Genomic DNA, 19556 nt, shown 5'->3' on the forward strand with positions numbered 1-19556 from the left:
CGGTTCAGTAGTTTTTGCGTGAAAGAGCACCAAACACACACATCCTTACAAACTTTCGCATTTATAATATTAGTAGGATTAATATTATAATATGTACTTCAAATAGCACTATGGTGGGTTCAGGCAGTTAATGATATGGTGGTTAATAAAGAAACAGTCAATTTAATATCTGTTTAAGCTAGTTGGCTGCTATCGCACACGTTTACTGTTACAGATTGGAAGATGGTGTTCTACAATCGTATGAACAGCATGAGGATTCGGTTTATTGCGTAGAATGGAGCACAGCTGAGCCCTGGACCTTCGCCTCGCTCAGCTATGACGCTAGACTCGTGTTGTCTAGGGTGCCGAGACATTTTAAATATAAAATTCTTTTATAGTCTGTGTAATACACACATTCCTGTTTATTGTGATTTCACATGTATTATTTATGATTTTAAGAAATATAAACCCATTACTTTATCTAATTAATCTTTTTTTCATATATTTTAGCAACATTCTAAACACATGAAGATTGTTCGTTGACAACAATAATTGAGAATCATTAAATTATTTAAAAGGATATACTAAATGAGTAAATTTTATTTTATCATTAATTTCTACATCATAGGAGGACATTACTTAGCTAAATAAATATGTAAAATTGGATGTTTAGTTGCTAATAGATATTTTACTAAATAAAAGAATATAACAAATAATAAAAGAACATATTGGATAAAAAGTATATTTATTAGCTAAAATCTCTCGGCCACTCTTTTTGCAACATTCCGTAAGTTTCCGTAAACTTTTGAAGGTGGTGATCCCATTATAAGATTACATATAGCTCGTCTTGCAAGAGCGATATTCTGATAACTGCCTAAAATGTGAATTTTTGAATCTGCCAACACTATTCTTGTTTTTGTTACATTCTCTATGGTAAATTTGGTACGGCCAGCTTTTCCTGCCAATCTACCTATAGCTCGACCGAGGTGATCACCTTGTAAAGTTTTTACATCTTTAATTTCAAAGGTTTCCACAAATAAATCGTCAAGCCTGAGCAAAGCTAGTGCATCCTCAACTTCGAACCCACAGACAAAGGCCTGAAAAAAGTACAAAAAGCATTGAATATGAGTACAAAAACATATAATTAAGCAGTAGGACTAAAAATTGACTACTTATATAGACTTTGTATTATAGTATAGTAGATATCTACTGTCACTAGATTTCTCGTATAAAACGAAGTCCTCTTCTGTCTGTTTGCCTGTTAACAATAAACTCAAAAACTACTTCACAATTATTCATTATGTTTTCACTAAAAGAGAGCATGATTCTTTAGAAAGGCTTAAGTATTAATTGGAATTTTTTTAATATAAAGAATTTGTGGCAATTATCACGAAAAATATCAATACCATTGCAGTCATTGACCAGTAATAAGCTTTAGGGTTCGCAAAAGGCACATAAATATAGCATTAACAGTATAAGTATCAATGTACCTTAACAAAATCAGCAGCCTTCTGAAGATTTGCAATATCCTTTGTTTCTGGTCCAATTTTAATTTCTACATTCCTTGTTTTTGTGTTGAATCTGACTTGTAACAGGAGGTGTTCCACAATGGGTGTGAATATCTTCAACCAATTTTCTTTCAATGGTGTGTATCTGCATAAATAAACATACAATATAATATAATAATATAACATAGCCTTTTATTCAGATAATCTTAATGTACATAGTGAAAAAACATAATATGAATAAAATAACGTATAATGAAAAAAAATATACAGATAATATAAAGTAAAATAGAATTATACTAATATGGAATTAACATGAGAATTCTAGGTTATACCTATGAGCTGGAACTGCTACTTTTCGCATGTTGACTTTAGTTTCATTGGGTTCCGCGCTCTTTTTGGGCCTCTTTGCTTTAGATCGCTTACGTCGTGTTTTAGTTTCACCACCATTCTGTTCTACTTCCATACCATCACCACCTTCAGAAACTGCGGGTCGCTTGAGATTTTTCCGCTTTATTGGGTTCTTTGCTGGTAGAAATTCATCTACATTAATATTTTCCACTTCCATTTTGAAAAACTATGCAAAAATATTGAAAAAAAGATCAAGAATATCGTGGTTTTTAATTTTATTTTGTTTTTAATTATTTATCCACATGGCTTTTGACATATGCCATCTTTGAAAGGACATCTGACATATTACGTTTTGTTTAGTAATATAGATTACAAGATTGAATACCAATACTTCATATATAGATAGTAAAGATGATATTTTTGGAAAACGAAACTGAGAAAGAAAGAAAGCAGTAATTTTAATCGCGTTTTAATTGTCGATAAGAGATTGTTATGAAAACAACAAACCATAAACGAAAGCTAATGATCGGAGATATAATCATATAAATAACTAGCTGCACCCGGCAAACGTTGTTCTGCCTTGCTCTTATTATTTAGGTGTATAAAAAATAGATGTTGGCCGATTCTCAGACCTACCAGATATGCACAAAAAATTTCATCAAAATCGGTCAAGCCGTTTCGGAGGAGTATGGCAACGAAAACTGTGACACGAGAATTTTATATATATAGACTAGCTGCACCCGGCAAACGCTGTTCTGCCTTACTCTGATCATTTAGGGGGATGAAAAATAGATGTTGGTCGATTCTCATAGATACCGGATAAGCACAAAAAATTTCATCAAAATCGGTCAAGCCGTTTCGGAGGAGTACGGCAACGAAAACTGTGACACGAGAATTTTATATATTAGATTTTGTAGTATTATCTATGAAACCAATGTCAATTGTCAATTGAGAACTGTCATCAAACAGAGGTGTTATGTCACACCTCTAGTTCGATTTTTTATTATGAATTAATTTGAGGTAAGAAAGTTTAATACATATATTGAATATGAAATGTACTGTAATTAACGAAAACTTTAATTTCACAGCAATATGGCCACACTTATTCGGACTACATTTGTGAAGGTGATCAGCCCTGCTCAGGGTGGCAAGATCGCAGGATGCACGATCTTACAAAAGCGGAATATCAGTGGAAAATCCTTGAGGGAAACCTTCCCCCCTCGTCCACCTAAACCCGCGCCATTCGATTATGTAAACAAGGACTATACTTGGTTACGTAGTCTTTTCGACAGAACAACACATAGATTCGATGAGAACACCAAGGTAGTAGTCGTTGAGGGTCCAGTAGCGGCTGGTAAGACACAATTCGCGGCCGCCCTCGCCGAAGATCTGGGTATGAAGCATTTCCCTGAAGCTAACATGGACATCCACTACATACAACAGGGTGTCAATCTGCGCACCTTTAACGATAAATTACCAGAGGACACTAGAACCTATGAGCACATAGAATTCAACATGAATCCTAACCATCGCTTGGCTGGTAACTATCAGATTATGATGTACATGGCTAGATACAGCCAGTATATTGATGCTTTGGCCCATTTACTGAACACCGGTCAAGGTGTGGTGTTGGAGAGATCTCCCTACTCCGACTTCGTATTTTTGGAGGCCATGTTCTCACAGAAGTACATCAGCAAGGGTGTCCGATCTGTGTACTATGAACTGAGGAACACAACCATTGAAGATTTGCTGCGCCCACATTTGGTCATCTATCTTGATATTCCAGTAGATAAGGTATAGAACACAAACTTATATTTATTCAATTAGACTTCTAGAAGCTCTTTGGAATTGTCATAGCACAGTTTTAACATTTACCACCGGTTCAGAAAGCACTTTCTATAGAGCAAAGCCGGTAAAAACTCTGTAGTAGCAGCTGGCTACAGCATTAACATCACTGAACAGTAGATAGCAATTTAAGTAGTTTTAGTTTTAGATTTTATCACTATTAATTTGAAATTTGCTTAAGTTTGAAGCTGTTCATAAGTGAATACTTATCAACATATAAATTTTACTTTTTATAAAACTAAAGGTTGGTTCTGGCTTCACAAATGGCATTTGTATGCCTATAGCACTTAGATATCACATACATAAACAATCATATAATACTTATGTGTATTATTCAATAGAAGTATAAAGTTAATATTGAAAATAAAAGTTACAGCTAAGAAATAAATAGATAAATTATTTGTATAACTTGTTATGACAGGTTGTAGAAGCGGTAAAGAAACGCGGCCACAAACATGAAGTAGAAGGCAAGGCTCTCTCAGTGCCATTCCTCCAAGAAATGGAACGTCAGTATAAGAACAAATATTTGCGTGATATATCCACACATGCTGAACTACTGGTCTACGATTGGACTGGCGGCGGTGAGGTTGAAGTGGTGGGTATCTTTTTGCCTTATTATCCTAATAAGGATTGCTTGAATTTAATAATTTACCTAACATATAGTCTATATAATAGCAAGTGAAACAACTAAGTGGACTCTTTACAAATTAAAAACTTTTTAACGTGCGTGCGTGCGTGCGTGCGTAACTTTTTAACGAGCGTGGTCACGGGGAGACGCAGTCTCTGTAAAGTGTCCGAAACGTCGGGTTAATAATATAACGAATAAATCGCGTTTAAAATCCGTTAAAAAGTTTTTAATTTCTAAATGTATAATACTCGCGTAAAATCAAACAAGAAAATACTAAGTTGACTCTATCATTATAGCATTTTTTTTAACTATATCTATTATTATATTTTACTGCTCTGGTCAAGTGGTCAGCATGTTAAACTCAAAGTTTCGGTTTTATGGTTTGAGTGAAAAAATAGTGTTTCAAAAGCATTTCAACTTAAAATAATCAACGAATCTTGACAGTGAATTCATGTCACTAACATTTATGAGTTAAGAATAATAAATAATACACACTACTTACACTAACAAAAACAAAGTACTGCGCGCATATAAAATAAAATGAATCCAAATAAACAAAGTGCAAAAAGCTACAAAAAGGTGGATTTATCACTAAGTTGCAATATCTTCCAGGCAATCTGAAGTTGTACTTCAATGGCATAAATTCTTCAATAACTATTTTGATCTGAATACAAAAATAACCGTTTCACTTTTTCCTTTAAGTACAATTAATTTATTAAAGTTATTTCTATTACACATGGCCGAGACAAAGCGATTTACTGATATTGCACAAAAACATTCTAGGTCGTTGAGGACATAGAGCGTATAGACTTCGACCAGTACACCCATCGGGACGAGCCCAAGATGAAGGACTGGCGGTTGCCGCGCGAGGTCGAATGGTCCGACCAGAGGATGATCTTCACGAACAGCAAATACATACTAATGAACCAGTTCAACATACCGAGGACTGATGTGCCCGAGTTGATCACCAGCGCTGATGATATGCATGTGTACAATCAGGTGAGGATGGTGAAGTGTTTATGTTTATGTGGGTATCGACTGCCCGGGGCGGAAGACAATTTTGCCGCCGTTTTAGTTCTCAAATCGGAAGAGCGGCAAAATTGTCAATTGGAATCCCCGCATTCCCTCTATCACTTGTTGTGTGTTGCCATTAAAAAAAAATATCATTCGAAGAAAGTGGATTCCCCGAATTCTCGTCACAGAATAAGTAATGAAAAATTTATAGTTGTGTTATAAAAATGATTTTTTTTTTAATTGATAATGTACAAAATAATAATAAATCCAAAGAACTGACTAGCCTTTAATTAATTAATTTATTTATATCAGGTTGTATATACTCATCCTCAACTGGAATACGCGCAAGGGTACAACAAAGAAGCTGGCGACACCGGCCTCGCTTTCAAGAACAAAACCCCGAAATATACGGAGTACTTTTAGACGGGGAATAGATTGTATAATATGAATATTTAATAAAATAGTAATTGTTTATATTGTTTTATTTTTCGCACCTTTAGAATAGCAGATATAGTAGCACTACACAAATAAATAAAATTAGAAATTATTCCTCTGACCCCTTTTTGTGTTGACCTTTGATTAGTCTAGTGATTCCCGTTCATATGATGAGTATCTACATGTCAAAAACTATATAAACCACCATTTTGTGTCGACAAAAAAAGTGACTTAGTTTAATAGGTTTGATCAATCGATTGAATTATAATATAATAAAATAAGTATTTTTTTCTCATAACAATACTCCTCATTTTGCACGTAAGTGTAGCACGCGCGAACTCTCCCCCACTACCTCACGCCTTGGCCAAGATGTTTGCCGGATTGTATACCTACCAAGTATTGCGAGCAGCGAGTATAAAGTAACTGTAAGCTTTTTAGCTCAAGATTTAATTAATAATTAAGCGTGTTAGGAAAAAGTAAAACAACAGATTGGTATTCAAATATTTATTTCCATCAGCTACATTTCTAATATGATTTTTACGCCCAAAATAGCACCGACATCACCGTGGAATTTCTTAAAACTATGCACGTAAACAATTTTATGTGCGTAAACCTAAGTATATAAAAAACGAATAGTCGAAATTAAATTTATAGTTCCTTTATAATTTGCATTGTATTTACATAAGATTTAGGAATGTTTATGACGAAAATACGGTAAGCATAAGTACAAGTCAAATTTTATATCTAAAATTAAATAGATATAAATTTAATTTATATTTTTGGTTCATGTGTACAAATATCATATTTAACTATCTGGATAACAATTATGGATTTTCGAGCAGTTATAAAAAATAACTAAATGCGACTTAATTTTAAAAATCAGGCAACACACCTCCTAAACGTACCTTGTTTTTATACCAATTCTTATATTTATGTCAACATTTTAATGTATCAAATCTCAATAAAAGTTACAATCGTGGTATAAAAATATACAATAACTTTGACATAAACCATCAATCTCATAATATCAAAATACAAAAGAAAATGTCATAGCAAATAATTGATTTTGGTAGTAAATTCAATTGAAATATATTAAGACAGTATCAACCCTAAACGCATTCGCTCCTGGCAATTAACATAATAACGTTATATTTACACATATAAATGTAAAAGAAGGTGCACAAAATATGGCAACCTTGTAATTAAATTTGTTGAATTGCATAATTCAAAAAATATTGCAACATTATTAAAAATTTGATCATTATTACATTTCTCTTCACACAACTGGAACACTGTTGATTCCCTCTGCCCCAGCTAGGAGACATAGAAACCTAAGTCAACATTTCTCTTGAAATATTAGATAAAACGTTTATGCATGCATAATTCAGGAAAAAACAACCATAGGAGTCGCATAAAAAATAATTATTAAAAAAAATATTTTCTCAAAATGCACTTTTTTCAAATACCTCATTTATACATACATAAAAATATAGATAAAAAACACAATAATATATTATAAATCAAGTAAATACGGCGAGTCCAAAGCGCCGAGTCCGGCGGCCACGCCCCCCTCGTTCGCGTCCGCCAACTTAGTGCGCAACATGTGACCCACTTGGCGATTGCAATAAATCTTATCTTTGTTTCTAGAATAGAAAAAAGGGGTTTTTAACACCATAGAAAAAGTAATTCATTAAATTAATAGAAATTTCTTATCTCTATATATAAAATATATATATGATTGTTTTGTTTATGTTTGTCAGTAGTAGAATCTTTTGAAAGAAAAATATATAGCAATTTTCCGCAAAAAAAAAAAAAAATTAACCGCTATTTCATGTTCACGTGTATATAAAATCAAAATATTCCTATACATGATTTTTTTTAGAAGGAATATAGAAAAGGAAAAGAAATATTTTTATATTCCATCTAAAAAAATTTGAGGGATTTATGATACTAGACATAAGGTTAACTATAGATTAATCCAATAGTTTTTTACTCTATGTATGTGTTATTTGAATAGAAATTCTGTAATAAAAATTTAGCAATAAAATATCTTGCAACAGAATTCATCCAAGTAGGGAAGATATTGGAATTTCTAAATAAAAAAGCTTCTACGCACCCAATGATTACACCAAAAATGCCTAATTCCGACACTAAATCACTCAACGGTGGCGGCACGGCCGCACCTGGACGCACTACGTAGCCAGATACCTAAAAAATAAAATAAATAAATAATTTCCTTCATATGTTTAATTTTTAGTTTTATAGCATTGAAATGCTTTATAAATGAGAAATTTTGAAAGAATAGAAAACATTTGATCACGAGGCGGCCTTCGAACCCGCGTTTTTTGCCAAACCGTAGCAATCCCGCCTCGTGATCAAAATTTTTTCTAATCTTTCAAAATTTCTCATCCCTTCACATCTACTATATATGCACCACGGGCTAAGCCGGACCTAGACCTAGTATTATACAGAGATGAAAAATACAATATATTTATTACCAATGGAGGCAGGATTCTTTCCATAAGTATATAAGCAGCTCTCTCCCTACTGTGCCTCATCCGCAGCAACGCTTCCCTCACGTCCGCTCCATACAAGTTGTTGCCGCCCCCCTCCCGTTGGGGTTTCAGGACGAACCTGATGGTAGAGGCTTGTTAAGTGAAATGAATACAATTTAATTTGTGCCTTATTTATAGGTCAGTATGACTCAAATTGCATGCATAGTCGAGAGATGTACACTTTATCAATAGCACTAGGGTTTTTATGTGATATTAAATATAGTAGTTCGTCCCGGCTCCGCTTGGAGATCCGTGTATTTTTTTTTCTTTCCTGTTATTTATCCCAAGGCAACATTTAATTGCAATAAAAACTATCCAATCACCCAAGTCAGCGCTACCCTGTCTGTATACCAAATTTCATCACAATCCTTTATAGTTCCAGCGTGATTGACGGACAAACGGACAACAAACAAACATGTTATATGTCGGATGTTGATGTTTTTTTTTTGTTTTGATGTGTATTAACTATTAACTGTATTATGTGATGTCGTGTGTAAAATGTGTGTATTATATAATAAGACGTGATATATGGGTAACTAGCGGTCCGTCCCGGCTTCGTCCGTGGTACATATACAGCCTATAGCCTTCTTCAATAGAGGGACTATCTACTACTGAAAGAATTTTTCAATTCGGACCAATAGTTCCTGAGATTACTGCGTTCAAACAAACAAGCTCTTCAGCTTTATTATATTAGTATAGATGTGATACACAGACGTGCAATATCACATGCGATATATCTGTTTAACTAATCACCAATTAAAACGACACACAACGCATCAAAAATTAACATTAAACACAAAAACACAAATCAGGTACATTTTAGCAAGCGGCCTCTACAAATCCTCCACACGCGACTCCATACTCACTTCTCCGCATCAGCGAGGGCCATTTCCACGGCCCTCTCTCCGCCCTCGTCGAAGTCTAGCGAGTAGAGGCCGGTGAAGATGTCCCTCACGCGTGACGTCACCGCGCCCTCCGACATGAACGTCTCCAGCACGCCGGGCGCCGCCAGCGCCTGCTGCACCTTCTTCGTGCCCGCCAGTTGGTAGTGGATGGACGGGCACTTTATCGCTCTGTGACCAGCGAAATGGCAAGTGAGAAATGGGAAATAAGAAACGGGAAGAGGTGGAAGGTGAATTGAAAAAATATAGGGAAAAAGGGAACAGCGAAGGTTGAAAAGGGTGAATTAAGAGAATAATCCCAGAAATCCTGAGTGATCATTTTTGGCAAATGAGTAGACCAGAGTATATATAGATAAAAAGAAAAAAGGCGAGAAAGAAAGAAAAAAAAAACACATTTATTTTAACACACACACTACAGAAGAGAATAAATTAGAAACGAATAACAAATTTAATGGCTACATATATATGCACTGTATAGTGAGCCGGTGACTGCTGGTATGTCAACCACTGCTGCTAACTTTCTGCATCCATTATAGCATTGTAGTAATGGCTGGCATATCTTGTAGTCACAATTAATTTATTTACGACATAATATACTAACATAGTTTTTAAGAATTAATTGTTACTAACAAAATGAGTCTGTGTCACTTGAAGTTAAATAAAAATAATAAAAAAATAATAATAATAAATGCCCCTTTAAAGCAGGCAAGCGCATACGTAGAGGCCTTACCTCTGCAAACGTTCATGGGTGATGGTGATCGTTTACTATCAAGAAAACCAGCTCAGTTGCTCGCTATAACATAAAAAAATGTTTCATTTTACATTAGATAAAGAATAGTTGAACGGAAAATTTCAGCCAGTCACTAAAACAATATCATACGAGGATCTTTCCACTCGCAGTCTGGCGTCCCACTCCTTAGTTGAGGGGTACTGATCGGGCTCGTAACCCGACCTGTAGTACACCACAGCCACTGGTTGACCATCTCTGAAATGATAAATATATAAATCTTCAATGTAGTATAGACAACTCGAAACAATCACGAACAAAATTTGTCAACACATACAACTAATAAACTTTGAACATTATTGCAACGACATAAGGTATACATTTGATTGAACGACCTTGGAATTATGAAAAGATGGCGAATCTAATAGTTTATGATGCGTTAATAATGTAAATACATATATGCAAATTTTCAACTTGATTGTCTTTGTATGAAAACTACTACGAAACAGCTTAGCCGACTTTTAGAGTATGTCGAACATTCATCGTCTCATTTACACACACAGAATGTACAATCCTCTTGTCTCAGTCACACGCAAAGCTAAGATCTTAAAAATTATTAACGTCAATAGAAAATACTCTAACAATACTAATAAAAGACTCACAAAATCAGTTGCTTTTTATCGTTCAATTCAGTCTCTTCGTATATTTCGCCCAGGGTTTTCCTATAAATCTGAAACGAATGATGGTGTTGTCATAAAAGAAATATCTAATTTATTTATTAATTCATTACCATATTTATAAAGAATTTCCAACAAAGAATACACATGAAAATTTTCTAAAGCTTGCAAGGTATTCTGTACCTATAATTTCAGGCAATTATTACATTATAACGAACAAGTCAAGTGTGTTAAAAATATTAAAAATATTATAACATGAATTTGATACATCACAAAAATAACGATTATTTGGATGTTAAATTAAGACACAATATAAAGTTTTCAATCGTTTGATGCTTTATAACAAAAAAAAAAAAACAACATTTTGTAGAATTGAGAACAACTTTAGTCATTACCATGATATCAGGCCGTTTCTCGGATATTTCAAATTCGTGGAAACGCTGGTCACATATATTGTAAGAGACCTCCTCTACGACGAATATGACGACAGCCGAGGGCACAGCGAAGAGGTCGTATGCCTCTATTATGCCTGAACACAACCCGGAGAGAGCACGGTTCTCGGGCATCTAGGGCAAACCATAATCAGTACGTTCAGGCAGTTTACGTATGTGTGTGTGTGTGTGATAATACTTGCAATAATAAGTGGCAATTCAATAATTATATAATTTTTACGGTAATATAGAATAAATCGCGTTATATACCTACGCGATATTTAAAACTAACAATGTATGCTTACATAAAAATATGTACGCATTGAAATTATGTTAAACTAGTGGTGTATATAAATTGTGGTCTATAGCCTTCCTCAATAAATGGGCAATTTAACGCTGAAAGAATTTTTCAAATCGGACCAGTAGTTCCTGAGATTAGTGCGTTCAAACAAACAAACTCTTCAGCTTTATAATATTAGTACAGATATTGTTAAAAAAATATTAAGTTCAAATATTGATATAACTTACATTTTTAATGAGCTCCCCATGTCCCAACTGCCTCATGACATAACTGTAACGCAAAAAGTATTATTTTAATACTAATCTAATTTTCTTCCATCACTGACGATATTTAGCATTAAAGTAATTTTGTTATCCATGAAAGAATTACTGTAACACTTTAATGAGCACAAAAAATTTTCATTTTTTATACTACTTTCCAATGCTTATTATCATGAATTGTAATACAAAAGGGTTCATCCATGAATTACTTATTATATCATATTTCCCAATTTTCCCAAGTGAGATTTTCTTATGAAATTTATATGCATGGGCGCGCGCGCGCTTTTGTTTGTGTGTGTGTTTGTATGACTAAATTATTACGCATTATCGGCAGACGCGCGTGTGCGAGCTCGTGTGTCGATGTGTGTGTGGGTGTGTGTGTGTGTGTGTGCGCGCGTGTGTGCGGCTAAATTATTCCGCATTATCGACCCGTCTTAAATTATTTAAGTGTAATGTAATTTATGAATGTTTCCCTTACATGCTCATTCACAGATTCGATAGAAGCGAGATTTTTTTTAAATAAACCATGTACAGAAGAATACATTTTATAACTATTCATAAAATGTTATCTGTAGATATTATTGCAACAAAGAAATGCTTATAAATACATTACAGGAAAAAAGTTATAGAGGAAAATGAAAAACTAAAGGTAATCGATGATTGATTAATTTTACAGTTAAATTCCAATAAAAGAGTGTTTCTCGAATTAAATCTTCCATTACTCAGATTATTTTACGAATTAAATATGTATTTATATATTCGTATAAGAAAACATTTAATTTTATTGTCACAAATTACAATTATAATAAATAGTAGCATTCATAATTGTTTATTCAAAGAATATTTTTAAAAATCAATCACCGAGTACTTAAATCATGATTTTTGAAGCGCCTAATAAATGACATGAACAAACAACTTAAACATTTATGTAACAAACGTTATTATTTATCTAAATAATACGAACAACACAAACTTTACACTAAAAACATAAACATACTACAAACTGCATGCTATTTAATATTTATGAAGTACATATTCTATACAAATAGGTTTTTAAATATCGAACAACAATTGTATACTTTTGCGCGTAGAACAGAATACAGATAATAATAAACTTGTTTTAAAGCTTCAAACATCTAAAATATGTTCGAAATTTGTAATTTAATAGACTTTTTCTTTAGATGAGTTGAACGTGGTGTTGTTTTATTTATAGTTTGGAATTTTTATTATTTCGCGAGACGAATTTGCATTCATAAAGATTTCATTTAAATACATTATAGATAGCTAAAAATATTATTTATATGACGATTGAATTCGTTTCAACCACAGAAACGTAAAGAATAAAAATGTTTAAAAACACATAAGTTTTACATATAATAAATAATTGGATAGAATACGATGCATTATTATATTTTTTTACCGTACGCACTTATTCCGAATATGTTTATTAATTTTAAATAAAACAGTACCTACTTTATTCCTATAAATACGTTTTTGCAATATTAGTACTAGATGTATATATTTACGATAATTTGAAATCATAGGTTAGCGTCTTGTTCAATGTCACCATCAATCGACGCTTTTTATTTGTGAAAAAATATCAGTTGTATTTACACCATGAATACCCTAAGATTTTTTTATGGTGTATGTTATATTTAAATTTGGTCTAGTACTGACAACTTGAAGGTTTAGTTTTTGTTAAAAATAATTATGTTTTCACCTGAGTATGTTCACATAGCTGAATTATATTTGATCATTTGTCAGACGCACCCATTATACAAATGTTAACCATCGTTCTTTTTTTTATTTTTTTTTTTTATTAAACACTCATAAAAGCCTTTGAAAGATGTCCGCCCCAACATATCCCAGCAATGAATGGACAAAATGTAATGAAAAAACAATAAGCATAGACAATTTTTACCGACACTGCGGGTGGTCAGGGAACATCTCTCAAGTAACCATAACAAGCCAATTTCATCATGCACGCCAATACATTTTAAAATTACACAAAAAAATATTTAAATAAATACAACATATACATACGTACGAACAAATAATGAACAAAAAAAACATATGATAAAACAAATAATGCTAAACATATATAAAGTGCATAGATAAGCAAGTGCGAATGCAGAGATAGGGCATAGACAAGACAAGCGCCTTACATACTAAACAATATATGAATGACAGCGTGCATAGACAAGATATAGCAAACACATGAGAGATGTTATCTGAACGTATAAGAACTTAAATGAGCGTGAACCTTTTTTGTTTGTATCATTTCATAGACAAATTGACAAGAGATAACAGAGACGTATGAAGTGGTAGATAGCGGAGAAACACGAAAAGCCAGAATAGTATGACCTATATATTTTTATTTGATTACAAATAAACAATTGAAGGAATATAAACAATAACTTTTAAACTTTTAGCGCTCTGTACTCTCTATTTCTCCTTTCATAGATATTCGAGATAATACGATTTAGTATAACACAAAGCAACATATTATTGAATATTTAATAAAAGAAACAAGAAGAAGCAGAAATGAGGAATAATTATTTTGTAAAATCGGTCATCTTGGTCTTTTGTCGAAAGAAGCATTAATACTTATCCTAAAAATAACTTCGTCACAGTCAGAACTTTGCAATACTCAATCTTTGAAATTTGGTGTCCATATAAACTTTATATGTTTTATTGTATCTTAATGTCATACTCACATCAAGCAATAAAAAACTAATGTTATAGGCACCACGTTTATTGACAATGTTTCTATTGACTTCTCATGTGTACAGAAATTAAGAAGTTTAAAAAAATGCCCTCTTTGAATCTGTGATTCAACCATGATCTACACTTGCTTGAGGTCGCTTCATGTTAATTATCTTTCATATGTAGGATTAATCCAATCTAATATTTTAATAGCCCTATAATCATTTTTGCTTATTACCCATCAATATATTAAATTCGCTATTGACTCAGTTTCTCTTGCATCCGCTAGAGGCGCTACAGCAAATGTCATACAAATATACAACGCCATCTATTGGTGTCAATGCAAGACAAGGGGCGTTCGTGGATGACGCTTGGCATGAACTAAATCGTATTATCAGAAAAGGTGAACGCTCATAGCAAGTAACGCAATGCCGGTACCGATACATGGTGGGCAGGTTTGACGTGATGGCGCCAAAACTCGCCGCGACCGTGTTAAATTCCACTTGTTTTATCCGATTGCTGTCCGGCTGCTGCATCAGATAATCCGAACGGAACAGGCCCAGGCTGAGGGACTGAAAAATGTTATTACATCACATTCTGTCCATTCATTGGTACAGTTGACAAAGCGGAACAATGACCGTGTTATGGTGACGAAAGGGTTATCAGATAGGCAGCATCGTAATGACAATAGATTAAGAAATTTCGTGAATTTCTTAAAAACCAACAAAAACAATTTACAATCCCAACAATTACATTTTTTATTCTAATACTTAGTGGTCATGTAATTACAGACTTCGTCAACTGTACAAAAGTTCCGCGCATGTGCAATAACTGTTGTTATATGAACTAAGTAATCCAGTCCCTTATATTTAGTGCCTTCGTGGCTACATGTGCTAGTCAATGATGATTTTTAATATTCTTTTTTGCACACATAGGTAGCATGTGACTATTATGAATATTAACACCGATGTATGTACAACTAAGTTTTATTACCTGTATTTATTTATTAGCATACATATGAGACAATGGATCAGTTATCTTAATAATGTCAATCGATGCTTTTAATTAACTTTTTGGTATAACAATACCGATATATATAACTCGTAATAACGACACATTCCTATAAATATAATAGAAAGTGTTTAGTATATCATAAATTTTACAATCCATAAACGTTTTTTAAAAGCATATTTGTCTAAAATACATGTTTTCACTAGATGGCGTTATTCCCAACATTGACCCGAATAATTTCCTTAGTTGTCACTAATTGTCAGTGCCCAACCGCAACGTTAATTATTACTTAAATGGTTAACTCGTCATTTTAAGAATACATTCTTACTATACAAACAAACCAGATACTTTACCAATTAAATATAACATAGTTTTAAAGACTAAAGACTATGAATGAGTGTTGTTGATGCGCCATTTTAAATGTACCATGTCGCCATCTTTTCAATGAAAAACGTCAACACTCGTATGCTTCATCGTTCACACTTGTTATCAAATAATAACTGATAACTTTACAAACAGATAACTGTTGTAGAATTGTAACTAACCATGACAAACGATTGTAACGCATGACAACGCGTACACAAAAAATAAATATTTATTGTATCTGAAGACAATTTCTTCTGTATTTAAATCTCTAGTCTTAATACTTTACTGTGTTACGTGAAATTTATATGGTACTCATATGCTAGAAATAATAATGTTTGTAATATTATTAATTGGCATTTATAAGAACGCAATCCTGTCTATAGGGTTTTCAACTTTCTTACGCTCAATTATAAGTTTATTCAAAATCATATCTTATTATAACTTTACTAGCGCAAATCATTATCGTCGAATTAAATGATTAAAATATAATTAAATATTATTTGTTTAAAAACCCTATCTATATTTTAATATACATTTTTATAATTATTTTAATATATATTTTAATTAATTGTTTAAATAATACATAAATTAAAATTCACATTTTTTTCCTTCATATTCTGAAATTTAAGAAGTATTAAAAAAAGGTATAATAAAGTATATATGTATTGCAAAAATAAATTAAGCTTATCATATCACATGACATTTAGGGGTCTCACACGGCTGCGTTTTTACCCGACTGGCCGATGGGAGTAATTTTTTTCGAGCGATTGTATAGGACTATACCAGTTAATTTCTTTTGTACACAGCCCTACAGCCCAAACTGCCGGACGGACTTATGAGTTGTCGTCGTAATCATCAAAACTCTTGTAGTAAGAAAGGCTACAGATTTTTACAAAATAGGACTTGCAAATACAAAATATGGATTTAGTTTAATTTTTTTTATCCTAGCAATATAGGTATCAAATGAAAGATCGTAAAATGACCATAAAAATAAAACAAAAATATAATAAATATTTCTATAAAAACCGATCAGCTTGTAATCATTAATATATCAGATAAATTCCAACCAAATAGTACGTTATCTAAAAGTCTCATAATTGTGTAGGTATACTTGGATGAATTTATCTGTGCCTCGAACGTATGAGATGAAAATGACTACCTTTTCTATCGCTTCGAGAGCCCACCGAATCATAATATGCTTCTGTGTAAGACCCCTCAATACTTGTGTAAAACATTTCATTATAATAATATAAGATGCATTTAAATATTCACACTAATGCAAAAGTTAGTACTGTTAACATTCATCTATCTACTGTAAGATGATGTCGTATAAAAGCCCACATTGCAAACTGATCGCTGTGCCAAAGTGAAGTGACAGTAATAATGCTATTATAAGCCGAGTGCGATTTAAGCTTAAATTAAATTATATACTTTAGAAGTAACCTTTATTTACAACTACACTGCCTCGATACAAATAAACGTGCGACGTGTCGCAATTTCTTTGCGACAGATAATCGCAAGTTACTCATCAACCCTAAAATTATTTACAAAAAAAAAAAAATACTTGTAATCTCCTTAGTTATTAATATCAACGCTTGTAATGCAACGTATATACGTATTAGAAACGTCCTTTTAGGCACGGTGCCCTGGTACCTACCCTTTAATTCATATTATATGTATACATATTAACCTTCCTCTTGAATCACTATCTATTAGAAAAACATCCTCATAAATATCCGGTGCATAGTATTCAAAATCAAAGGTAAAATGTAATAGTTACAAACGGAAGGAAACTTTCTTTAAACAAGATATATTATATTTAAATAACAACATTACAAAATCATAGAAAAACTATACAAAAACAAAAAAAAAAAACGCCGTTCCACCACCACCTAAAACTACATCGCCTACAATTGCATTTAGGTACAGTGCCTAGACCAATCTATCCATCGGCATCCCGAGTACTAGAGCATTCTGGCACAGCGATACAGCACCGTTCACCGTGGGCTACCTTTGAATCTCCCTCGAGACCGGCCCAAGGTGGCCGAACCCGGACGCTATGCTGTTGATTTCCACTTGCTTCCACGAGCAGTACGGCGTGTGTTTCGCGCATTGGCTCTCCGTGTGCGGACAACGCGACTCCAGCATGATGTCCGAACGCAGCATGCCTAATGAAATCGGCTACCACGACACATTTTTTTTTTATCTATCACATTACCCCGTATGCAAAACGAGAATGCGAGCAAAGCAATCCATAAAAAGAACAAAAAAAAATGTTGCAGCATTGATAGAAGAGATTCGGGATTCAAATCAAAAGAAGAATAAGGTTACGATTCTTTAAAATTTTTATAGACGGCCAAATCTAATCAAAATATTGTCTTTGGTTAGTAACTTAAAATTATCTAAACTTTATTTACCTAGATTTAACCCTATAAGAAGTCTGATAAAAAAAAGCTGGTGTCATTAATCATAATATACCTGTGTTATTCCCTCTTCACGGACTTTTAACCAGACGTCATAAAGCTTAGCTGTAAAATCGTCCACTTGTAGTGCATTCTGGAGTGTTTTCTCAAGGAATTCGTCATTATGTGCCACCTAAAGTAAAAAAGGAGATAATATAGAAAGACAATTATATAAAATAATATCTAGCAATTTTTAACAGCTCATTTAATGAATATTTTTAAATAACGATGTACTTCTGTCGCCACTATAACTTCAAATACAAAAAAGAGGTTAAGCAACGGTTGGCACGGTCATAAATTGGATGGGGGAACAATTTATTTTTGCAGTAGCTATTTAGCTTATTTGTATGGAACGATACCGACTCTCACTTGACTGATTTATTATATATATTGAGCAACAGAGAAGAGAACACATGCAAAAATGTAGTCCATAATGACATAGCTACTTATATGCCAAATGTAACAAATACATTTTTCCACTTCAATGGGCTATTTCAGTTTATATTGCGGAAAATCTACTTTCGAACACATTACAAAATCTTTTGTAATTTGCCCTTGGTAACAGTTTCTCTTTATAAAACCACCAACTTTGTCCATTAGGCAAACAGATAATAAATAGTAATTACTGTTATATTTAAAGAAATTTACACAAAAGAATGTTTGTCAATTTCCAACATATCAGGAAGTTAATTACACCATTAGTGTTTGATAATGATAGATTCTATACAGGTTAAATTTCTAGTCCTCACAAAAATGACTTAATCAATTTGATTTCATGGTATTGATGTTGGAATAATTGTAGTTAGTTATAGATACTAGACTCCTTAGTGACCACCGTATAAGCAAAACCTTTATGCTGGAGACAAAAAAACTTGTTAAGTCTGGTGCCATACAGATGTTAATGATAATAATATTATTATTTAAACTGTTTCTTTATTAAGACTATTGGTCATTTCATAGAAAACCAACATTAATGTCTCTAATAGGGTTTGTTATTAAAGGTACTTATAGGAATATGTTTAGAGGTGTCAAGTCTGAAACCATATTTTTAGTTGTGTAATGTATGTTCATAGGATTTGCCTTATATCGGCAAAAATATAATTGCAGTCTATAAATAATTATCTAGCTTTATGGCAGGTAATAAATATTGACATATTTCCATCAAATTAATTATGTTTCTTTAAATGTATTCTAAAACAAGTGCATATAATAATATATTCATTATCATCATAATACAGCACAACTGTTTTCAACACTAGTATGAAAAAAAAGAAACTTGGGTATTTTTTGTTTGTTTGTAACATTTTCACGAAAAAACAGCTTAACTGATTAAAAAATTCTTACACCATTACCAAGCTACATCTTTTTTTTATTTTTTTTTTTTTTTTATTTCATGATAGG

General features: G+C 32.8%; 4 protein-coding genes across 7 annotated transcripts in view; 2 read left to right on the forward strand and 2 right to left on the reverse strand.

Annotated features, from left to right (window-relative positions):
* LOC119836924 (EARP and GARP complex-interacting protein 1) overlaps positions 1–464 on the forward strand; it is a 5378-nt gene extending 4914 nt beyond the window's left edge. The window contains exon 9 of the mRNA XM_038362392.1: positions 215–464. Within this exon, the coding sequence (XP_038218320.1) occupies positions 215–377 (163 nt within the window). The 3' untranslated portion in view covers positions 378–464. The remainder of the gene's footprint in view (positions 1–214) is intronic.
* A 243-nt stretch (positions 465–707) lies between these two features.
* LOC119837024 (RNA-binding protein pno1) lies at positions 708–2184 on the reverse strand. Its single transcript, XM_038362505.1, has 3 exons — positions 1820–2184; positions 1470–1632; positions 708–1076 (listed from the first exon to the last, which is right to left on the reverse strand). Exons 1-3 carry the CDS (start codon positions 2050–2052, stop codon positions 732–734), a joined length of 741 nt encoding a protein of 246 aa, XP_038218433.1. The 5' UTR covers positions 2053–2184; the 3' UTR covers positions 708–731.
* Positions 2185–2759: 575 nt separating this feature from the next.
* Positions 2760–5794, forward strand: LOC119836995 (NADH dehydrogenase [ubiquinone] 1 alpha subcomplex subunit 10, mitochondrial). The gene is made up of 5 exons (XM_038362473.1): positions 2760–2855; positions 2924–3629; positions 4102–4275; positions 5092–5307; positions 5635–5794. The coding sequence occupies exons 2-5, from the start codon at positions 2928–2930 to the stop codon at positions 5743–5745; spliced, it is 1203 nt and encodes a 400-aa protein (XP_038218401.1). The 5' UTR covers positions 2760–2855; positions 2924–2927; the 3' UTR covers positions 5746–5794.
* A 453-nt stretch (positions 5795–6247) lies between these two features.
* The window catches only part of LOC119836922 (glutathione synthetase-like), a 15971-nt gene continuing 2662 nt past the window's right edge, over positions 6248–19556 (reverse strand). Inside the window, exons 3-13 of one of the 4 annotated variants that reach the window (XM_038362390.1) lie at positions 18172–18288; positions 17725–17874; positions 14755–14888; positions 11578–11620; positions 11014–11184; positions 10604–10671; positions 10095–10199; positions 9179–9385; positions 8256–8391; positions 7874–7965; positions 6248–7400 (exon numbers count right to left, since the gene is read on the reverse strand). In XM_038362390.1, the coding sequence (XP_038218318.1) occupies positions 7271–7400; positions 7874–7965; positions 8256–8391; positions 9179–9385; positions 10095–10199; positions 10604–10671; positions 11014–11184; positions 11578–11620; positions 14755–14888; positions 17725–17874; positions 18172–18288 (1353 nt within the window). In that variant the 3' untranslated portion in view covers positions 6248–7270. Of the gene's footprint in view, positions 7401–7873; positions 7966–8255; positions 8392–9178; positions 9386–10094; positions 10200–10603; positions 10672–11013; positions 11185–11577; positions 11621–14754; positions 14889–17704; positions 17875–18171; positions 18289–19556 lie in introns of those variants that run through there. The other 3 variants (XM_038362388.1, XM_038362387.1, XM_038362386.1) reach the window with 3 other exon arrangements.

This window comes from Zerene cesonia, chromosome 26 (assembly GCF_012273895.1).
Source record: "Zerene cesonia ecotype Mississippi chromosome 26, Zerene_cesonia_1.1, whole genome shotgun sequence".
NCBI classification, from domain to species: domain Eukaryota; kingdom Metazoa; phylum Arthropoda; class Insecta; order Lepidoptera; family Pieridae; genus Zerene; species Zerene cesonia.